This window comes from Merops nubicus, unplaced genomic scaffold (genome assembly GCF_000691845.1).
Source record: "Merops nubicus isolate BGI_N331 unplaced genomic scaffold, ASM69184v1 scaffold18859, whole genome shotgun sequence".
In the NCBI taxonomy this organism is placed as follows: Eukaryota; Metazoa; Chordata; class Aves; order Coraciiformes; family Meropidae; genus Merops; species Merops nubicus.
In genome coordinates this window covers 11,728-35,421 of record NW_008630427.1, presented here as the reverse complement: position 1 = coordinate 35,421, position 23,694 = coordinate 11,728, and the positions used below count along the sequence as shown (strand labels likewise).

General features: G+C 39.8%; 1 protein-coding gene across 1 annotated transcript in view; it reads right to left on the bottom strand.

Annotated features, from left to right (window-relative positions):
* The window catches only part of PRRC2C (proline-rich coiled-coil 2C), a 54,922-nt gene extending 37,851 nt beyond the window's left edge, over positions 1-17,071 (bottom strand). Inside the window, 13 exon segments of the mRNA XM_008947310.1 lie at positions 65-311; positions 943-1,103; positions 1,921-2,620; positions 3,397-3,471; positions 4,402-4,543; positions 4,829-4,916; positions 5,000-5,133; positions 6,515-6,594; positions 6,948-7,183; positions 9,039-9,170; positions 12,195-12,301; positions 15,591-15,768; positions 16,957-17,071. Coding sequence (XP_008945558.1) covers positions 65-311; positions 943-1,103; positions 1,921-2,620; positions 3,397-3,471; positions 4,402-4,543; positions 4,829-4,916; positions 5,000-5,133; positions 6,515-6,594; positions 6,948-7,183; positions 9,039-9,170; positions 12,195-12,301; positions 15,591-15,768; positions 16,957-17,071 — 2,395 coding nt within the window.
* Positions 17,072-23,694: the final 6,623 nt, after the last annotated feature.

Genomic DNA, 23,694 nt, shown 5'->3' with positions numbered 1-23,694 from the left:
AGGGAAAGACTTCTGCTTCAAAACCAAGAAAGTTCAGCAATCAAAAAATGTTGCCAGTTTTTACCTGGATGAATAGGAGGCATATCCATTGCAGGTCTTCCTGACATCATTCGTGGGTCCATGTAAGACTGCATCATGAGCCACCGTGGATCAAATCCCATTGAAGCTAAATGCTGAGGATGTGGCTGCATGGGCTGGTAAAGGGGTCTGTGCTGGGGAGGTGGGACAGGGCCACTAGAAGGCTGTGAGGGAGCAGACTGTGGAAGGACACCTTGCTGTTGTTGCTGCCACTGCTGCTGTTTCATTTGCTCCTGCATAAGAGAAAACAGTATTACAAGACCTTTAGTTAAGATGAAGGCTTGAGCAGAATTCAAATAACCCTTGCAAACAACAAGTACAGTTATCTCCAGAACAGTAAGTGTTCTGAAAGTTAATCACAAACATTTATCAGGATTGAACTACGACAAAAAGGAGAAAACCAGACCGAAGAATTTAGAATAGCTACAGTTTTGCTGGTATTCAGCTGAGACGCAGAATGACCTCTACATTAATGACGTGCATGAAGTAACGTGCTAATCGCACCATATGACCCAAGACCAAATCACATTTATGAGTGTCACACCTTTTAAGGAAAAGCTGTAGACAAATGATTATTAGACCCCAGGTTCCACAGGCAACCCCAGGGCAATGTTCTACTTCCACCAACTGATGCAAAAACGTCCAGTTTTAAAAACCTCCCTTGTCTTCCGCTCAGTTACATAATTTGCAAGTGACAATAAGTGTTTTATGCAGAGCAATTCCTGCCAATATCAGACACTACAGAAGCTGGAAACCAACAACTGAGGCTTTTTGAAACTCCTATGGTCAAATCCTTATTCAGAATGAGGCAAAAGACATCATTTTGTCAATGAGCTTCCCTCTTTTAATGAGCTGGTTAGTTACCTGCTGCCTCTGAAATCTGGGTGGTAACGATTTCTGGAACTGCTTAGAATAGCCTGAGGAAACAGCAGGACGAGGCTGAGATCCTGCATCTGGCTCACTCTCATGAGTCACCTGTGAAGTGTCTTTCTCATTCCGACCAGTATCTTGTCGGGTAAAGACTGCTTGATCTTCTGAAACAAAACAAGAAAAATCCAACAAGGGTGAATCTTAAAACTATGACAAATTTTACCAGAATGTCAGATAAAAGCTGTTGTTCTAAAATGAGAAATGAGAACAGTCTGCCTTCTAACCTCACAGTCTTAAGTCTCCAAAACCAATGAAGTAAATAAAAGTTACAAATAGCCAATAAAAACACAACAATGGTCAATACATCTGTGCCCCTTTTAAATTCAAATACACTGAGTAATCAACCACTGGAATTTAGGCTGTAACTATTACATGATTTAAGAAGTGCTGTTATCAATGCTACCATCTTACTTTTGGATAAACTTTTTTATGAACCAAGGTTTGGTTTTTACCATCACTTATCTATTTAAAGGATAACAAAACCTTATTAAGCACAGTTTAGTAGTACTCTTGTGGCATTCAAGTTCCATTACAAAAAATGCACTAAGTTTAAATATGCAGTCTTTGTGTCTACTTCTCTAGGCTTGCTGAAAGAACAGAATAGCTGAAATAATTTACACTGCTTTTCAGCAATATGAGTTGCTGATCCTTCTTTAAAAAGAAAAGAAAGCCTGCACCTCTTTCTGTATTGTTCAAAGTCCATCCTAAATCACAGAGCCAAATTTTTCCTTGATTGTTTTGATGAGTTGGGCAAACAGCTCTAGCTCAAAGGACAGTTAGCAGCTGCAATGTGCCAGGAAAATAAACAGTCTAGATGAAATAGGTTATTAGGTAAGCAAATCAGGCTACTAGATTACAGTGATGCTCTGTGGCTTATCTTTTAAGACAAGTCTTACTTGCATGCAGGCATACCTTTTTCTTCCTTGTTACTCCTTGTTTCACTTTCTTGTTTTTCTACTACAGGTGTTGCCACAGGTTCTACAGGCTCAGGAACCTCCGGTGCTGGTTTATCCTCTTCCTTCTCTTTCTCACTCTCCTTCTCTTCTTTCTCCATCTCTTTTTCTTCCTCTGTCTCCCTCTCTTGCTCTTTTGCCTTCTCCAGTTTTTCTTTTTCTTCTTTTTCCTTTTCCTTCTCCTTCTCCCTCTCCCTCTCTTTTTCCTTTTCCTTCTCCCTCTCTTTTTCTCTTTCCCGCTCTCTCTCCCGCTCCCTCTCCTTTTCCCTCTCCCTCTCTTTCTCTCCCTTTCCCCTCCCCTTTCACCTTCCCTTTTCCCTCTCCCTCTCTTTCTCTCCCTTTCCCCTCCCCTTTCACCTTCCCTTTTCCCTCTCCCTTTCCCTCTCTCTCTCTTTCAGAGGGTCTTCCCGAGAGGGTTTTGTCACACAGCCGAATTTCTCATTTAACCGTTTAAGCTTTTCAGCACAAGCGGCTTTTCGCTGTTCTTCCATTCTTCTTTCTTCCTCTTCTCGCCGCTTACGGGCTCGCTCAACTGCGGCAGATATCTCTGACTGCTGTCTTCTCCTCTGTTTCCAGATTTCATCTTCATCTGGTACTGGCTTAGGGGGAAAGGGTCCCTGCCTTCCAGGTCCTACCTGGCGATCAGGGGGAGGAGGGTGCTGCAATATTAAAATCAGTTAAGTCAAGTTGGACACGTATTCTACAAACAGCCAGCTGAAATACTATGTTTTAACTATTTGTCACTGTAGGTATTTGCATGGCACCTTTAAAAAGCAGGATCTGGAAGAAAAATAAAATCCCTACTTTCCTACTTCAGTTCAGATTCAGGAAACTTGAGCTCAGAAAGGAGAGGTAAAGATTCAGGTGGGCTCACATTATTCCTCCTTCCCATCACCAAGGCAAAGTGACAGCAAAGATGACAAACACCTTTTAGATTCATTTGCAGCCTGATGTGAATCAAGAGACTCAGAGCACATCTCAGACAAAAGTCTCCCAAGCAGCCAAAGAAACTCAAGGTAGCTCAGGATAACAGCAATTTTAATAATGACTGTTGAAAATTAGTAGGAAGCTACTACATGCATATTTCCTTTGAGACTTCATCTCCCCTTCTGCATCGGCAGCCAGCCCTCCAGTACCGTTCCCATGCCCTTGTCCTCTCTAGTTCCCAGACTGGGATGGATAACTGAAAGCTCTCAAAGTTCTCATGCATTTCACATGCCAATTCCAAGATGGAGCTGCTTTACACAAGCAGCAACACAGCTGTGTTGGGGTTCTAGTCTTACTGGCCCGAGGTATCATGATCATTTTATTTGTTAAAAAAAAAAAGCTTATCCCTATTGTAAAGCATATTTCTCCTCTTCTTAGTCTAAATCCCTCCACCACAGCATTAAAGAATTTAATTCAAGGAAAGCAGGACAATTATAATCTTTCTTACCGGTGGCAGGATAGATTTTGGATGAAGAGCAGGACCACCTCTTTCATGTACAGAAGGCTGTGCTGGGCCTCGATCCTATTGGATCAAACAGTACCAGGGTTGAGCAAGCTCCTAACAACAGCCAAGCTGACAAACTTTAGAGTTATTGTTTTCTACTACATTAAGATACTACATCTAGTGGACTTTGTGCACATGATACAAATTTGCTTGCAAGGGCAAAACAAGGGTAAGAACATTTCCCCTTTATGTACTGAGAGCTAAACAATTACTTTAAAAATTCAAATATCCAAATTTCAGAGTTTGTTACTGCACTGGTTTTCCTCTGATTCAATGTAGCATCAAACCCTGAAAGACAATGGGATCTTTACATACAGAGAAAGTGCAGGTAAAATCAATTCAAGATCAATATTCCTGGTGTCAAGAGAAAACATTTCTGGGAAATTTTCAGACAAAGCCAACAATAGCTTTTCCTGGGAAAATAAAACTAATAAAACTAAAAATAGGGCTGAAAAAGGCATAAGCTAAGATGGTTGCCAGTATTCCTCTACAACAGCATAAACAAGAAGAACAAAACAGCTGAGCTGATGAATTCTACACAGCCTGTATAAAATCTCTCTGCCAGAGATGCCAGAATTGAGCTGACATTACTGCTTCATTTCACTGAAGAAAAGTGGGTCACAACACCAAAAAACTTCACTTCACACCCAGGAAAAATGTGTGGGCCAACTGGGCACTATCTACCGTGTGCCACTGTAAAATGATGGACACCAGAATGACTCCATTCACTGTGTTTCAGGGATGGACAGATGAGAGTACTGAGTTTAAGCTTGTCAGTTGAGTCACAGTAACTCACACAACAGTTCTCACCCCCTCACAAGTGTAGATTAGAACACACTAGATAAAGGTGTTCATAACCTTAATTGACCTGACAGTTTGGAAAGACCAGAATCAGACCACTCTTGAACAGGCTGTTGCCAGAAAAGCTGAAAAGAACACCACACAAACCTGATCAAGCTGAGAGCTTTTGCCATAAGTCCCTTTGGCTGCTGCTGTGGAAATCTGAGTGGCAGACTTAGCACTTGTCTGTTCTTCTGCTTCCTTCTGTCCATCAGGAGTCTGGGAATCTTTTGACGGTGTTTGTTCATCACTAAGTGCAAAAAAATAAGCAGAATGGAAGGTGTCCCCCACATATGTTTTTGGTGATTTATCTTCTACCATGAATGTTTCTTAGCAAGAGCAGAAGCTCCTCACAGCAAGGATAATTTGTACTACACGCCCAGCTGACTGGAGTCTGCAGGCAATAATGCAATTTAATACAGTATTAGATTACTAGGATAAATGCTATTGGAATGAGTACTTGCACTCATTTCATTCAACCTTCCCAAAAGCTAACCTAAGTGGCATTCACACCCAACTGGCAACACCAACTCACCCACTTTCCTTTTCTTTTTGACTACTTCCTTGCTCATCATCATCACTGAAGTTCAACTGCTCAGTGTAATCCACTTCACTCTGGGCACCTGATGCATAAGCAAATATTAAATTAACCTTTCAGAAAGATTCTATGTCCAAATAATAGAAACGATTAAACTTATGTTCTTACCTGCCCAGCCTTCATCAGCCTCGGCATCCAGATTGTCAAATTTATCAAGTTCTTTAAGTTCACTAGCACTAAGAATGGATGGGCGTTCAATAGGTTCTGAACACCACGAAGGTGGTCCTCTTCCCCTTGGCCCTCTAAAGAAAGGGAAAGAAACAAAGTCCACTGTCACCATTTATCCACAAAATAATGAAACACAAGGTCAGCCTGTACAATTACTAGAAGTATACAATACTGTTCTCTCCAATACAGTATAAATGTGAACTATCATCCACATGTGCAACTATTGGATTTAAATAACTGCTACACCACCAGATGGTTCTTTAGAGAGGACAAAGATTAGTTGCTCTAGTCTTGCTTGCATACTTCACAAATAAATCAAACATCCATTGACAGTAGAAAAATACATGCCTCGTAGCTTTCAAACAACAAGCTGCATGGATCTGACATCCTTCTTAACATCAATTTACCCACCTGAGAGATTTCTTTATATTTCTCATATTTTCTCACTGTACCTTCTCCCTGCTCCCATACCTAAGATCCCCCAGCCATCCCTCTTGGACTTTGTTCTTCTCCTGAGTGGAATCACAGATCACCTGTCCCAAGTTTGTACCCTACTGCCTATAGTGGCCCCGATTTCCTCATGCATGTGCAGTGCCATTCTCAACTATGGAGAAATGCACATGTCCTGGTTCCGTGTAAAAAGGGGTTCAGGGCAGGACCCACACAGAACAGAACTATGTACTCGCCTCTCCCCCCCGAGAGAGAGAGAGACACACACTTTGGAAAAAAAATGAAGTATATTGTTTAACAAGGAACAGAAAATGAAAAAGGGAGGTAAGGAAAATAATATATACAAAGATTAGGGGAAAAATACAAAAAATAAAATATACAAAACCCTCAGAAATGGTTCCAGGGTCCCACAGAGTGAAAGGACAACCTCCCTCTCTGAGCTCCAAGGCAGGAGTGAAATTAGAACCCACTTCTTGCCTCTTTCCAGAGTGTGTGTGGGAAGGGGAGGGAATACAATGGTTCACCCCCACCTGGGGTCCTCCCAGTTGCTGGAAGGTCACACCCCCATTCCAAGCCTCAAACCACAACATGCACAGAAAGGAGGAAAACTAGTTTTATAATGCATTACAGTTCTACTTTAATTGGAGAGCAGTAGAGTTGAGAACTAGGTATTAACTAGTTTTGTTACAGTGCTGGAAAAGTCCTTTTACAGGCAAAATACTGGCTCAAGTTTAAAAATGTGTACTTAAGTGCTCCTGGTCTTCCCAGGAGAAAAAAAAAAAAAAATCCTGTGCTGTGCAGAATTCCTTCAAGTTCTGAACTTAAACTGTCAAACACAAATCACTCCATGGCACTGCTCCACACAAGCCAAACTTGTGAGAATAACCAGTGGCAGTTCTTATGTACTGTATAATAAAAAAATTAAGATACTCAGTGCAAATCCTGCCCTCCCCCACCAGGTCACAGAGCTCATACCCGCACAGCAACACTTGTAAGGCTTCTTACCTGCTAGGCTCAGAATTGGGAAACCTTGTTGGACCTTGCATGGAAGGAGGATATGCCATTCGAGGATACTGATTGAACATCTGAAAAAACAGGAGCCATTCGCTAGAATATATCACTGCACTAAGCATACCAAGATCAGAGGAATCACAATGTAAGACTCTTCACTGGAGACAGTTTTCTTAATATCATAAGTGTGACATGAAGAGTCCAAGGTAGAGTGATTACAAGTGTTAATCAACTCCTGACAAGGTTAAACTCGGTGCAGCAGGAGCAGGAAAAGGCAGTCACATCTCTGAGGATGTGGCTGCAATCTCACCCTTCTAGCAGAACTGCTAAGTGGTTCATGGAGGAAGGAGAAAGGGGTATAAGGAAATCTCACTAGCCGATAATCAAACTCTGCTGCTTAGAAATCATTCATGTGACCATCACTTACATAAGGTGGCATCATTGCTCTGTACTGAGATGAGATAGGTGGTTGCTGCTGGCCATTCAGCTTGGGCTGAGGGACCTGTGGTAACCGCACATCCCTCTTCTCTGCTGCCTTCTGGCCATCACTCTGTTCTGCTGGTGTAACATTACCATCTTCTTGCCCAAGAGCCTTAGCTTCTTGATCAGTTGGAGAATTGGGCGAGTTGTTCTTATTGCCACCTTCTCTCCAACTAGTAGCATCTGCATGGACAGAATCAGTACGAGAAAAGGCAGGAATAGACTTTATATTACAGATTTACAGACAGGTATGATGAAAAATTCTTCCTGCCCAGTTTTCAGTTACACAGCACTTTGTGCAGATACACACTCATATTTGGTACCGAAACAAGCAAGGGCCAGTTGAGAAAGAGGTCGTTTTCTAACCCTCTTCAGCCCTACATCTGGCTGTGCTCCTAAAGGGTAAGAGTTAAATTTATAGACTGTTCTAGTTGTCCTACTCTACCTTCCAAAAAACAAATGCCATTTAGGAAGTATATGGATAATAGCATGAGAAACAAAACAGATTTAGCTGTGGTAAGTGGGCCACTGTTGACTCCGTGTGAAGATGCTGTCAAGGGATGGATCAAGCTTCAGCAGAAGTCTACCATGAAACTCAAGCAGCTCAAAATGACATACACCTGCATATTATGCTTCTAAGAGAAGACAGGTATCCAGAATGCAGCTTGTACCCCTGTCTGATAAAGATGGAATAGAATTGATGAGGGCTGTAGTTCAGTGTGTGAATGTCTAGCAAAAAGTCCAGTGAAAGCAAGGGATTTTAATGACCTATCACTTGTGCCAGGCAGTCTATTCTTTTAGGAGTTTCTGCCTACAGAAGATGGTTTAGGACAAAAAAGGTAAACATTGCAGCAGTGTTCAGATCCACAGGGACCTACAAAAATTCACAGACGTACTGTAAATAGTGTCCCTTTAAGGGCACAAACCCCTTTGGCAGTTTTGAACTATGCTCCTAGGTATCCATTACAGTTCTTCCACTTATCTTTGCTGGGGAGCACAGTTGCTAAAGGGGCAGTACTCGCCAAGTTAGTTTAGCTTTCTGCTGTCAGATGTAAAAGAAGGGCTTAATATAGCATGTACAGTGCTGCAGGAGGCTGGAACACACATGCATAGCTACTTTCCTAATTTGGTGTTGGACATCTCTCAAGTTTCTTGACAACTTATGCTTTCCAATGAAATCAACAAGCACATGGCCTCAGTCTGCAGGACCTGACAAACCAAGGAAAACCAAAGCCTGTAACACAAAGGACTCAAGGATTCTGTGAGAGCACAAGCCCTCATAAAGCAGGGCACAACTTGCTTACCAACAGCACAAGACCTGTGCACTGTAGGGGGCACTAAGGAACCCTAGTCCATCAAACCTATACAAAACCAACTTTTTAAGGAAGAAAAGAATCTTGTTTTTCACTGGAAACAAGTGCAATCCCAAATGCCTCCCCATGAAAAGGATCTAGGGAAGCAATACACATTTCTTTTCTGAGACATGTAAAACCAGCACTGTTATGGTTGTCTAATCCCTCCCAGCTGAAACCAGTCAGAGCACCTCAGCCATCAGCTAGAGATGCTAGTGCCTTCCAAATCACAGTCCACTCTTTGGGTACCCTGTAGATTAAAATTCCCATTTGAGATTTTTCAGGCTACTCTCTTACGAATACTAACAATCTGGGGACAATCCTAATGACAATTTATATAGTTAGTTATTAGAAGAGTTATTTAAATACCTATTTTAACTGTTGTGATATATAGCAGCTGAAAGTAGGAAAATGCCAGTACTGTGCAACTAGCATGTTCCTCAGAGCACAAGTTGAGTACTGACTAGGTTGGGAAAACAAAGTGCACTACAGGATAGGATTAAATACCCTACGTTCCACACACCAGGAACACAGTAAAGCACAACAGAGCCCCAGAAATCTGTTTCTTCAGTGCAGGAGCATGTTTATTAAAACAATCAATCTGTTTTGTACATGGCACAATCTTGTAGTAAAAAAGTCCCATGCAAACTCACGGGGTTTCACAAAAATTTGTAGTATATACTTACTTTGTGGTCTCAAGCTGGGTCCTGATCCATGGGACTCTTCAGATGCATCTTTCTCTTTGCCTGATTTTTCCTGATCCCCAGCTGCCGGCAGACTGGGAAACTCTTGCTGGAAATAACTATTTACTTGGATAGCTGGGCCTACACAGTAAGATATGCACAAAGTCACAACTTTCTGTAGTCAGAACAGTTCAGAAAGTAATAAAAGCCTGATCATCCTTAAAAAGTGAATGTCAAAGCCACACCAATTCACTGGTAACGTAATTCACATAAGCAAAGAACAATCCCTGTAAAGTGTTCACATTTGCTACCAAAGCTTTTAAATTTACTAGGCCAACAATCAGACCTGTTGGGGCTGAGAAAAATCTAGAAGCACCAGAAAGCAGCAATGGACAATAGAACAAGACTTAACCCAGGAAACCTCTGAAGTTCCTCAGCAATGTTAACCCTTCTTTACCCTCCCCATTCCTTCCAGACAAAAAAATTTCTTTCATTTTATTCTATAGCTATGGTCAACCCCAGAATGGGAAGGTACATGATTCCAAAAGCCCTTAAGATTACTGTTCTAGTAACAAATTTATGACTTCAAAAGGCCACAGTTTTTACATTACAAAAAAGCATCAGAATTGTTGCATTCTTTGATTGCTAAAACCTTTGCCATCATAACTCATGACTGGAATATAAGACTCTGCTCCACACAGTAGGGAAGCCAAGTATTGTCTTCCTCTTTAGAAAGTTTTGTTAGCATCTACTTTGATTCAATTTCTCCCTCCCATACACATAATAGATATTGACCTATTAGGTCAATAGCATCTTACTGAGGGAATATTTCTATTCCAACAGCCTGAATTACATACATCCTGTTCCTAAACCCATTTTTACTACTGGCTACTCTTAAGAGACATCATATGAGGCTACACAGACTATAGGGCAAACTCCCAAAAAAAGGGATCTCAACATAGACCATCCAAACCCATCCAACACCCATGATATGCTTTTTTTTTTTTTCATCTAAGAGCTAGAAAAGCTTCTGTTCTGTCAGATCCATGAAAGAACTCTTCATCACAATAAAACACAGGGATCTTGATGCTTTGGTTGGGGTTTCTTTGTGTGTGTTTCTTTTGATTTTTTTTTTTTTTTTTTTAAGATGAACCATCAGGCACAGGATAAGCTTACTCTTTGTAAAGGAATGACAGCAAATACCACTCTTTATCCCTATACCTACAGATTGCCTTGGAATCTTTCAATGTTCATTCAACTTCACATATTACAGATCGTGTTAACTTGTTTTTCATTAAGGGACATTGGACTCTTCATGCTGCCAAGCAGCTACATACAACAACTTGCTTAACAGGACTGAAAACTGCAGTAATACTAACCGGATGGCCTGCCAGGCTACAGGGCCTCTTCAGAGGTCCAGCAGCATGTAACGTTCGTGACTTTTATGAATCTTGAAAAATGTTTTCTGATCAAGTTCACACACAGACAGCAACAATGTAATTGCTAAGTCATAGCATCTTCAATCTGATGGCACCTAAACTATCAGCCCAAAATAGCCAGATTGTACAGAACTCAAAAATGTTATGGTAGCAATTAGCTCCAGCTTTTAGCTAATGCATGAGCTGAAAAATACCTGCTGTCATTAGATTTTAGAAGTCTTTCTGTTCTATATGGCCACCAGGAGCACCAGAGAAAGCTTTAGCCTTGCCTGACTTAACTGAAGTCTTACAAGAGCACAAGGCAGGCAGTGAATGACTGCTGAAACACATACAAGGCATCTGGAAAAATGACAAACTTCACCAGCCAACTGCAGATCAGGAAAGCACAAGCTCAACAGGTGTATGGGGAGGAGAGCAAGCAGCTGATGCCAATTCACATTCTGCATTTCTTCTTGAAACAGCAAACCCACTACCACATTAATTGAATGAAAAGAGTGCCATCTGGGCTTGGCACACAGGCTGCCATGGTAACTACAAAATAATTAGCTAAATGCATTTTGAAGCCACTGAGCCAAATCACTATTTCCTGTGTTTCAGATGATCTTATCAGCTTATGTAGAAAGGCTGGTATGCAGATCACTTTGCATCAGTCCTAATTCCTTTTTTTTTATTGTGCAAAACTCCTATAAAAGTTTAAAAGGAGGAGAGCTCCTACATACGACTACAAAAAACCCACTGAACATTAGAGAGGAGAGCAAGTGGAGAATCTAGAATTGTCACTTTTAATATTTACTGAAAAGTCATTAGATATGTGATGTTAAACTACAAATAATCTGCATTTTAGAATTTACCTCCATGCAACTCTAATTTTACTGTTATAAGATCACTATCTAGAAGAGAGCTCAGTTCCACTTAGAAGCCAAAACTCTATTTTATAGCCACAAAATACTTGCATGTCTCATATTTAAGGAATAAAACATGTTACAGGTTATTTTTCATAACAGAGGCACAGGGATTCTAAATAACCTCTCTACAAGCAATTTGAAAAAACTGTTGAAGATTTAGCTCTGATCTTACATCTGTATTGAAAACACTCAAGCTAAGATTCACACTAATGGAAATAGTTCTCTATCCTTTCATACAATTATGTTTAAAAAACTACCAACCACACCTGTAATGTACTTCCCAGAAAAAATGAACAAACAACCCTATTTGAACACTACCACTGTGAAAACAAACTAACCAAGGAATCTATAAAACAACAGTAAAAGTACTGCTGTAGCAGACATTTAAACAGAAGGCTACACACATTTTGCACAAAATGATCCAAAATGATGATCAGAATGACCACTAACTGTTTATGGTTCTCCTTCCCATGCCAAAATTGCATGCATTGTAATTACTGACTGAGATTTTCCTTCCTCACCACAGCTACGTTCAAGATCTTACACTGTCACCACCATTTCCCTGCCAATCCAACAGAGGTGACTATATGAGCCCTTTAAAAGGCAGACTGACCTGCTGCTAAATCAGGCTGGGGCTCACTCAAGTGACAGGGGACTGGCTCATCTTCCAGCCAAGAAAGATGCTTCCATAGCAGTCATGGTCCCAACTGGCCTGGTCAAGACTCGAAACACTTGCTGAGTCTGAGAGTCTCTCGCAGCAGCATTCACAGCCTGCTAGCCCAGTCAAGAACCCCACCACCCTGAATGCCACTTACCATCTTGTCCACCTGGTTTGGTGTTGGCCCATGATTTGGCAACAGGAGCTGCTTCTGGAGGAGCAGGAACAGCAGGTTTTGGCTGCGTCTGCGGCACATCTGGCTGTCTGGAATTAGAGGAAGGGCACTTGTAAAAACAAGAGGATGAGCACAGAATAAGATCATCAGGATTACTACTGCAAACAAGTGAATGAAATGAGGTAGCTATGTAGCTGAAGAACCAATAACTGCTTTTCTGCAGAAAAAGCATTTTCTTATGTAAAAGCAGTTGTTACAGTTAAAAATTGCAGTAAATTAGCTAATTCTTTCAAGAGTAGATTCCCCAAAGTGGAAAGATGAAAACGGCTGGGCAGAAAATGTAATCAGACATGAACAGAATTATAACTCCTGAAGTAGTGCATTGGACTATCAAAAAACAACCAATCTACAACCATGAAAGGGAATAATTTGGAGTAATGCTCTCTTGCCTCAGGAACTAGAGGAAAGCACTTAAAAGATCACCATGAACTGAGAGAAGAAAGCAAATGTATGTCAGAAATTGGAAAGTAAAATGAACTCATATGGAAATCTGAATATATAACAAAAAAAAATTATGAGTACCATGAATTTGAGCTCAGAAGTTTAGGTCTATTAAGCACCAAGCCTCAATTTCACCATTTAACAATGAAGAGGCAGACACAGGCACTCATTTTGTCCAATATAAAACCCAGGCATATTCTTGAAGATCTTTCTAGCCTAAAGAATCAGTGATGTTGTTTTAACTTTTTTTCAAAGATGGCTATTTCCAAAATCTGCATAGTCAGATTACTGAAAACTCCAAAGTATTAGTGTCTGTCTACAAGTCACGATCTCCAGCTCTGTAGTGTTAATTTTTGACAAAACAGGAATTATGGGGCAAATCCAGTAGTTCAGAATTACTTTTTTATACATGTAAAGAGATAACTAGTGCAATACCATGTCAGTTAACTTGTAATAAACCATCATAAATGCTTTAAATAGATCCTGAAATAATCATCATCTTCTGCAGAATGCCTCCAAGAAGTCAGTTCCATTTGGGTTCTGCAGTGATCAGCCCAAAGCACTACATGGTAGTTTCAGAGATGATGTAGAAGTAAATATCACAAAAAAAAAAAAACAAACCAACAAACAAACCAAAACAAACAAACAACCACAAAAACAAACAAACACAACAACCACAAAACAAAACAAAAACCACCACCAAAAAAACAAATCACTGCTAGGGAGAAACACACAGCTGTCCTTGTGAGAAGCCAGTAATTTTGATTTGTTTCCATGGATGACTGGAATTAAAAAAAAACACCTGTATTTTCTGTTTCCACATTGTTGTGTTCTTTTACACAACTGCTGCACATTTTCTAAATGAACTGTGGAAACTAGAACTTGGAAATTGAAAACTAGGAACAAGAGCATTAAGAGTTTATTTCTTGCAGTCTTACTATTTCAAAGCTGAGCCTGTTTAGAACTGGAGTTATCCAAACACTCTCCCACAGGTGTACCATTTGGTAAGGCAAAAACTCAGCTCAGTGCTAGCTGAATTAGACCAATACACAACAGGATGCACTCTAAAGCAAAAAGGGACTGAGGCAATATCCATAGAAAGAGTGACAACCTGGTAAAGCAGCAGAAAAAACATTTCATAGCCACAGTTAAGAACTCACTCATGTGAACTGCAATGCAGTGACACGAGAGAAAATGAAACTAAAGTAAGCTGTTATCAAGACATGACCTTTATCCACAACCCGTGAGAGAGCAGAACCAAAACACTTTACATGTAAACTAAAGAATCTGTAAACATGTTGAAATATTGGAGAAATATAGCAGTAGTTAAAAAAAAAAAGCATTAGATGGCCTGAATTTAGGAGAATTTACTTGCAGCCTGGGCATTTTTTTCTGGGAACAAGACCCTCCCCCAACTAGTTTTACTTGTACATGTTCTTTGAGGCTTTTATCAGACTAATGCTTATGAAACTACAACAGCAAACACCTTCCAGTTGCAGATAAGGGCCACCTATTTATTTTTAAACGCAACATCAACTACTGGAAAATACTTTTAACACATGCAGTGGGCTGTGCCAAGTCAGACAGATGCAGACAGAACTCTGTTTTAGTCAAACAAGCTACTGGCTCAACACAGATTTAACTTGACTAAGTGTAAGCAACCTTGAAGCACAAGAAGATGTTGTTAAAGCACCATAAAAATTGCTGCGCAGAAAACTGCAAATCTGTAGTTTTACACGCTTAGAATAAAAAGCTAAACAAAACAGAATTCTTCAGAAGTTTAACCTTCTCAGAGAGACATCAAAAACTGACATTTAAATGCAAGGAAGTATACAGGGATGAATAAACAGCAAAAAGGGTAAGAAAACCTTAAATCATCTTTTGCTTTCACATGTTCTAGCAAAATACAATCAGTGGCCCTATCTTCAATGTTTTTCAAAACAATTTGTGTCAAAAAATATTTATTCTTTTTAAATATTTCTTTTTAAAAAGTATTTACTTAAAACCCACTCCTACTTTTAGATTTTGAGAATCATCCTATTTTAAGCTTTCATGGCAAAAAATTTGCTTTGAAGTACTTTCCAATTAGATTATTAAAAAAGTTTGTCTATTTTCTTTAGCTGACCTCCTATACAAGTGCGAAATGGCCAATGAAACGGTACTGAGCATGGGACATTGTATTATACACAGTACACAGCAGGGCATCAACATCACCATCTATTTTGTTTTGTATCAAATATTGGGGGAGTGTAACACAGTGTAAAGTTTAAGATAGAAAATTTTTCTTAAGTTTGCAGAGTTTACAGCATAGTTATCAAACAAATTAGTGTTAAGGTCCATTAGGAAAATAAAGCAGAGATTCAGACAAATGTATACAAATTAAGAATTTTTGAGCTTTCACTGCCATACATCAGCACAAACATACTAAACAGATCTTACATACTCTTAGAAACTTGAAAGTTGCTGTTTAATTTTCCTGTGTACCCAAGGGTTCCTCCTGGAGCTTCAAGAGACTTTTAAGGTGATTACACTGAACTTAAAAACATTAGACAGCATTTCCTTTAAAAAGCCATCAGAATATACACAAAGGCAGCCACATCAGGTGGCTAAAGGAAACACTCATCCCTTCATATGGAATTCATAAGCATACTGCTTTCAGTTTAAGTCAGGTTTTTGTTTTCTTTTGGTTTTTTTTCCCCGCCTAGTAGCAAGATTCTTCCTCACAAAAACTAATAGGTGTGCTGTTTCCTCTCTGGCAGCTATCTTGAGGACAGTCAAGTCTAACCAATTTCTTCCCAGGCCCTGCCCACATCTAATTTTGATAAAACTTGAGAGAAATGGCACAGCAAAGCCATCCTGATCTCACTGGCCACTTACTTTTCTTCTTCGTGCTGTTCTTGTTTTGAAGCCCATCCTGTGCCATCTTTAGGCACAATGTTGACGTTGGGGTCATTGCCTTTGTTCTCTGCTTTCAGACTGGGAAGGTTTGCTGGGGGAGGCATCCTCCTTGAAATAGCAACTTTTCCAAGACTCTGCAATCCATGGCGTGCGGCAACTGCATGCCAAAAGAGAAAGTGCATGTTAACAGTGCTGCTCACCAGGTGGTGTTTGTGCAAAGCTGCATAAATCAATAAAAAAAGTTTCACAAGAAACTCAGAAAACTCAAGAAATGCAAAAATCTTCATGTTTTAATTAAAAAAGGAATTATAAATACTTGATTTGGGAGAACTTGAGTACTTTTTGAATAGCAAGTCACTATGGCTAGCCTATCCCAGGGATAAAAAAGGATATATGGCCTCACCTTTATACACAATGCTCAGTGACAGAAAACTTAAGGAGCCCTTTAAAATATGATGATGTCTTAATATCCTTTAACACGTTGTCAAGCATCATCTTGCTCCTTTTGGGGTTTAACGTACCCTGATGAGCCCAGGAATACCCACAATGGTCCAGGTAATTTCTCTTTCTATTCCTGTTTCAGCTGGCAGGTGCTGCCCTTGCAGGAGCATTCCTACAAACAGCATTTACTCCAGGCCACAACTATGAAAAAGCAATATGAAGCTAATTGCACTACATGGGACATTCAACCTACCAACTAACCAACCGAGATGAACAAGCACAGGATACTACCCTAGGCGTACTGTATCATGACAAACATCTCAGCTTCAACCTTTAAAAAGAGCATTGTGGCTAATTTTAACAAAGTTTGAACACAACTCCCCTCTTTCACCCTCAAATTTAGGCAAGTGTGAAACAAAAAAATTCAAAGACTTCAAAAAGTGTCATTCCCCCCCCAAGTTCTCAATCCAGTCAGTCATAAAAAAACGAAGCCCTCAGTGGCCTTATTTAAAACTTCAGCATAAGTTTCACACAGTGTTTGGCTGCCAAACGAAGCACCTGATCAGAAAGTGCACATTGCCTTCTTGTTAACCAAACACCTCCAGGATCACAAACATTTTATGAAATACGGTAAAAAGCACAGCTGGGGAACGGCATGTCATGTCTGGTAACAAGCAGATGGCAGCTATAAACCAGGTTTATTTACCTATATTCTACTTCCTATTAGGCTGCAAATGCTGTCTCCCTGAACTATAATCAGGACTGCTTTCCAGACTATTTCCCACTTAACTCTTGTATGAAGGAGTTAAAAAAAAAAAATCTTGCTGTGGTTAAGTGCTCGTATACTTTGCACTCTTAATTAGTACTACAATAATGACAAAACAGAATGCAGCAGTTTACTCACCTGTGGTTTTCTGAGTTTCCAGTGACTTTCCCTTGTAAGTATTAAACAGACTGAGTGTTGCATACTTCGTTTTCCCATCCTTTGCTTTTGTACTCTGGCCTGACTTTTCCGACATTTCGAGGGAAACTCATCGAGTCTGGTACCTCCCAATCACCCCTCAAAATCTGCCTGTAAACAACACCAGAAAAGGAAAGCAATTTGAGTATAAGCCAATACTTAAAACAGAGTTCACAGGACAAAAGTGGACAGCATATGTAAAATCATTAGCTTTGTTTTATTTAAGCATACTGGAGATGCCATAGAATTCATTAGCCCCAGAAACCCTTAGCCTTATGCAACATCATGTAATTTTCAACTATTTCCATCTCCACAATTTGAATGCCACAAAATCAGGAGGCTCAGCATGTAATTAATACCAAACCCTGTAAAAGTGGTAAATATTGCCCATGATCTCAGAAAACCAACAACGACAACAAAAAAACCCACCCTCACAACAACAAAGCCAACATGCAAAGTTTCTACCAGCAGCTAGCCCCCTACTATGAATGCTCAATGACTTCATCCACTCCTGAAGTCAAGCTCTGAGATACCACTAACTGTGGAACAGTATTTCTGAAATTCATGTCTGCCCCCCCACCTTCCCGCTTAAAATCATCACAGCTCAGTAGCTAGCAAAATTAAATATGATGAGACAGGAGTTTGCATTATCAAAGCTAAGAACATAGTACGTTCAGACAGGGAGGGTGAAGAATTCCTTAAGCCAAGAAGTTATGCCATTCTTCTTACAGCAGTAAACTCCAGGGCTGCTAGTCAGTCATCCCCCTTCTCCCTCCTTCTACCAGAACAGCAGGCCTTGAGAAAAAGTACCCAGTAATTATGAATTTTATCAGTATTATTGACAGAGCTGCTCCTCCTCATCAGGCAGGAACACTTAAACAGAACAGTATTATATAGTCAGTTTATCTTAACAAGCAAAACCCCACTACCCCCCTTTCAATAACAAGCTCTTACGTATTTCCATATGAATGCCAGAATAGTTCTGTACACTGCATTTCATTCTAAGAGCAGACAGCAAAACAGAGTGAGTTGTACATGCTGCTGAAATCTGACAATGATCAAAAACCTGCCATGTCAAATTCACAGCCTCAGAAGACCTTCAAAAGAAACTTGATGCATATTCAAGTTACTCACATACTAAGAAGAGTTTGCATGGGCAAACAGTCCACAGACTATAGCATATATTTGGAAATGAAATATTTGAAAAAGCATATATTTGGACATGACAAACATTAACCGATGTCAAAACATCAGGGAAGTTTCACTAAGGAATGATAACACTGCCAAACTTTGCCTTCTACCTCAATTTACCAGCCATGATCAACAAGACTAAGAAATGAGGATGACAGATAACCTTGGGATGGTCCAGTTTCAGTATGATTTGGGACAGATGCTGTTCTATTTCGATCTACATGCTCTATTGCAAAGGGGACAGTTTTCTGTTTAATAGAGGGCTAAGGAACATAATTCTCCCCTCTCCCAAGGAGAAGCCATCTCCCAGATTTTTTTGTGAGATTAGTCAGCATTTGGCTATTTCAACAGCATGTATAACACCAACAGCCATTCCTCACGTCATCCAAAAGTACGAAATACCAGATGGAAGGAAGCTAAACCCAGCTCACCAAGTGGACCACATAACCAGAACACAGACTTTGGATATGGCTGTTACACCGTCCCTTATCTACCAAAAATAATACACACCGAGGCTGCAGGGTTTCAATGGAAGCCACAGCTCACTGCTCAAACATCATTACAGGGACAAGGAAGGAAAAAAAAAAAAAGCTTGTCTAAATTCCTGTATCAGGCTGGTTATCTGTGGAACTATCAATCAAGCAAATTTCAAGCAACCATTCACTGCTCAGGGCTGCCCCAATACTTATTTACAATTTAACATGTCATGCTTTGTCCATTATTATTCTTCATGGCCACACAACCATTTTCAGCTAGTCTGGAGACCTGAATCCAGGCAGACTGGTTTATCAAGCCCAAATCTCAATCAGACATCAGCCCTGCATTAGCCTCTTCCATGAGAAAGCTTCGTTTACCGTAAGGTCTTCGGTAAAATGTCTGTGGAAAAAAACACGGCAGATTCTTTCCCTTCTATTTTCCCATTACTCTTGGCTCCCAGACTCGTATTTATAATACAGTCCACCACACTCATCCTGGAGCATCACAGGAGTAGGTATTGGGCACAATTACCAGGAGCACACAGGTGGCAAACAAGCTTTCAGGGGTGCATATAACCATACAAAGTAACACATTAATTTCTTGACACTTAGCTATGCTTGCACACACTTCTAAGTGAGAACATGTACCCAGTTTTAATTTTCAGTCCAAGCTTTTGTAAACAAGTAGCTTCACAACGGTGATGAAGGAAGTTGGAAAAAGCAAAAAAAAAAAAAGTGACAATTTGAGTTACTTATTGCCCCCCCCTTCACAAAAACAGTGAAGCCCTAACAGACACAGGCAGACCAGAAGGCAGTGAGAGGATGGTTTAAGGTAATGCTGAGTTTCTGTCACTTTCCAAAGCCTGTACCTCTGTTAAGGATCAAACATGGAAAATCCAAATCATAACTCTGTTCTTCACAGAGTAAGACAGAATCCATACTTCGACAAATCTTAACTGTAATCATTGTTCTTCCTAGAACATTCGATAGCGTAAAGAACAGAAGACAGTGATCATGTTCCCCAATAATGCTTTTTGATGTCAAAGTTACAGAAATTGGTTTGCTTACTACAGCCGATCTTTGTCTTCTAGAGTATTAAAAATTCACACCATTTGACAAGTTTTTCTGAAGTTACACAACAAAGAAATGGTATTTAAAATTTATTAAAATTGCACATTCCTTAGTGATCTGACTTGAAGAAAATAAATCAAGCACTAAAAACAGTGCTCTTTTAAATTAGGCCAATACATTCATATTTAACTAAGTTGAGACCTGATACTGGTTGCCAGAGAAGATATGCTTGCAAAATTAGACTTTAGATCAAGTACTCAAGCCAGGGATCACAAATCCTCCCCTTGAAGAACCCATCTGGCCCTCTACAAGCATACCTGCCAGGTCACACATGAAGCAAGCACCTAGTGCCATCTAACAGTTAAAGAGATAATTCCACGGTTTTGAGACAATAAAATTTCAAGCTGTATCCAGCTCCAAGACCTTTGACTTTTCACTCAAACTTTACATGTGTATGCTACGTTCCTATACAACAGCATTGGAATCATTCCCTACGTAGCACCATGTGCAAGGTACTTTAACACAGGACATGTTTAATTTGCAGATAGGATAGGTTGGCAAGTACTGGACTTCACAAGTGATCCCAAATTTACCCTTATATTTATATATTGTTATTATCAGTAAGGTAGCTGTCAGTCTGAACTCTATTAATCAAATCCTTAAAAGCAAAGTGCTGCTGTCTTGATAGATTTACTCGCTGTCATGTGAACGTGAGACAGCCATATACCTCTAAACAATAGCACCATATAAAAGGTGTCAGAACTACTTACCAGAATTAAATAACTACCATGACAGTGAACAGAAGGACAGGGAATAGTACAAGCAATAACAGCAGCTGCCAGGGTTCACTGCACTATTAAGAAATTTAAGTCAGTCAGCAGTTCATTTTGAATAACTCCAGTTACTATTGCGCGTAATTATATAAGGCACAACGCTCCCAAAATTCTGGAGCAGAGATTACCCTTCAGCCACTCTGTAATCTTATCAAGTAAGTTAACTGACCTTCACTACGGCCTTAGGATTTTGAGGTCAAAATTATTACCGTAATTTCTGTACCAGACTGCAATTGGCTGGCTTATTTACATCCTGCCACGAACTCAGAAGCATGTGTAGAGAAATCAGCACACTAAGTAGCTGCCAGAAATGGGAGATATCCCAGTCTCTGTTAAGGAATACTTGCTTGTACCCTCTCAGATCCCTACAGTTGGTAGAAGAGCAAACAGAACAAAGTATATTCTAAACTGCAGAATCAGATTTTTAAAACAAAAACCCCACGTACACAGCACACAGACCTTTTCAGCTAAGTTCCAGTTTTCCTGATCACTTCAGAATTTGCCAACACGACTTGTTTAGAGTGTAATGATACCCCTTCACATGTCTGTGAACTTTGCATAGTGCTCCATTAGGATCAACTACAGACTAGCAGAGGTCTTATGTCCACTCTGGAACAAAGTTCTTACATGGTTAAATAAAAAAGAAAGTATTACATATTGAATACACTTTTGAGAACTTGAGTGGCAAGAAGTTTAAAACACTTAACAACTTAGTAACTCCTGTCTGGTTTCCTTTCTTCTCTTCCATCATGTCCATTCCAGTATTTTGTACTTCTATTATATGTGTGAAAAAAAGTTTTACATGTATCCAAGAGGAGGAAAGCATTCTGTGTAAGCTATGATAGTCTGTTGTCTCGGTGAACAAGTACAGACAGGCATGGAAAGGGGAAGAGACTTGTATAATGGTTCAGGTAGAAACTTAGCTTCTTTATCCACAATTTTAGGTTTGGGCAGGTCAACTCTTACTAGTGCCATGGGAAATAACCGTATTTTCTGTGTCTTCCAATTAATGTTTCTGTATGTGTTTGAAGCACAGCATACACGATTCCTCACCTTTGGGAAAATGACTACTACTCCTTGCATTTTTCAGGAATATTCCATCTAAGCTGATGTAAGCACAGAAGACTGCATGACCAACTCTCCAGATCTGTATTTTATATACTGTATTTTTAAACCTGTGTCTATTTTTCAGACAGGTGTAACCTGTCAGGAGACTTTACCAGCAATATTACACTTTTTTTTTAAGCAGTCCTATCTTCTTAAATCCCACACCCCACACCTATTTAGCCTACAAACACACAATCAGTTAGGACAGGTAAGCTGTACGTCAGCTTCCCAGGAATCTTCCCAGCCTTGAAAACACTGAGTAAATACTCGAATAATTCCCACATTTTCTGTTCAACACAGCTAGGATATCTAGTCCTTCCACCTCTACTCCAAGGGCTGCATTTTGGCTAAATCTGGAGAAGGATGAGCCAGAATAACTCAAATCAAAGCACACCATAGAAGAGTCAAATTTGTTTAAAGATTCCCTACAACTTTCAGCTCTTGGTGCTCAAATGCCCATCTGTGATGTGGGAAACATCATAAAAAATATGACATGAAAGTTTATTTGTAACTGGGACACATTAGCACCTCTCTCAAAACAGAAAACGGGAAACAAGTCCATGAAGACTTTTTATACCTTATTTTAAGCACACTAAAAAAAGTGTTTAAGGGGCAAAACCAGTCACATACAAACTTGTCATTTATATCCAGCCTTAACTCCACTTTTTTTAGAATAGATTTGTTTTCGGCACACTGAAGAATGTGGTTAAGTTCTGCAACTAGATACAACCAAAAAGAAAGCAAGCTTTTTTGCCACATGTTCTACTGATGTTAGAGGAGCATATTCCCAAATTCAGTGTTACCAATTTCAAAAGAGAATTCTCAATCCCTCAACAAGCTTTATGCTCAAAACCTGATGAACAGTGTGGCATTAAAAAAACTTCTAGAAAGGAAAGGTTCAGCTGTAAGTCTGTTGTACTTTGATTCTAGACCTTCACTGAAGAAGTTGTCTCGTAACTGTAAAACCTCAGCATAATCTGTGTCTAGATATGAAACTATAAAACACCCTCAACTAAACCAAATCTCTTTGATCTTCAGAAAAGAGACCTGTATAGACCATTCACAGAACAATAAGGCAAATTTAAAACAGAGAAACATAGGATACTGGATTCAAGGTACTTGGAACCCAAAAAAGCCATCTTCATTCTTTACTTGTAACCCCTTATCAAACAACTCTATTTTAAATGAACACTCAAAACATTGTGTAGTTATTAATACATGGGGTTGTGTGGAGAGGGTTGCACACAAATAAATGAAATTACAATTAAGCATACTGACTTCACATCTCTGACCTGGATATGTTTAGCAAAAGGCTCTGTCAACACAAAATATCTAATAAAAAAAGCCTCTAAGTTCAGGTTTCCCACCCCCTCCAAGACCAAATTGAAGCAGCGTTCACTGACAAGTAGGTTGTGCTAAGCAGACTGGAAATTGCAGTAAAGATTTTGGTGACTTTTGAGCTTCTATTTTATGTACTTCAGACATGGCTCTGTTCTGAAAAACAGAAGCTCTCCAGATCTCCAGAGTTCTAGGTAGATCTCAGTAGAGAGATGTTCAAGAATGAATTATAGTAAGTTTTATTTCCTTATCCAGGCTAATAAACATTTCCATCTCCATTTTTCTTCCCTATCTCTAGGATTTTGGGCTCACTGGTTTTCAGCAGAGCTTTAAACAAGGTACACGATGCAAAGGCTACACTGATTCTATAAATTCTGTGAATTCTGTGAAGGCAGGTGGCCAAGTAGGAAAAGAAAAACCCTTCAATCACCACCTCTTCTGCACCCATCACCTCAGAGGAAAGCCTAACACAGGCTGATCCCTGAGGCATCACATAATCCATAGGAGAGTGCTGTTAACGGCCACCAAAGGGAAAATGAAAATGAGTTGTGCTCCTTCAAACTCAAGCACTCTGTCATGAGACAAAGCTGTAGCAATGCAGGCTTTACTAGTTCTAGCATTCTTCAAATTACTCCCCTTTTAAGTCTATGAAAGTCGTTCCAAAA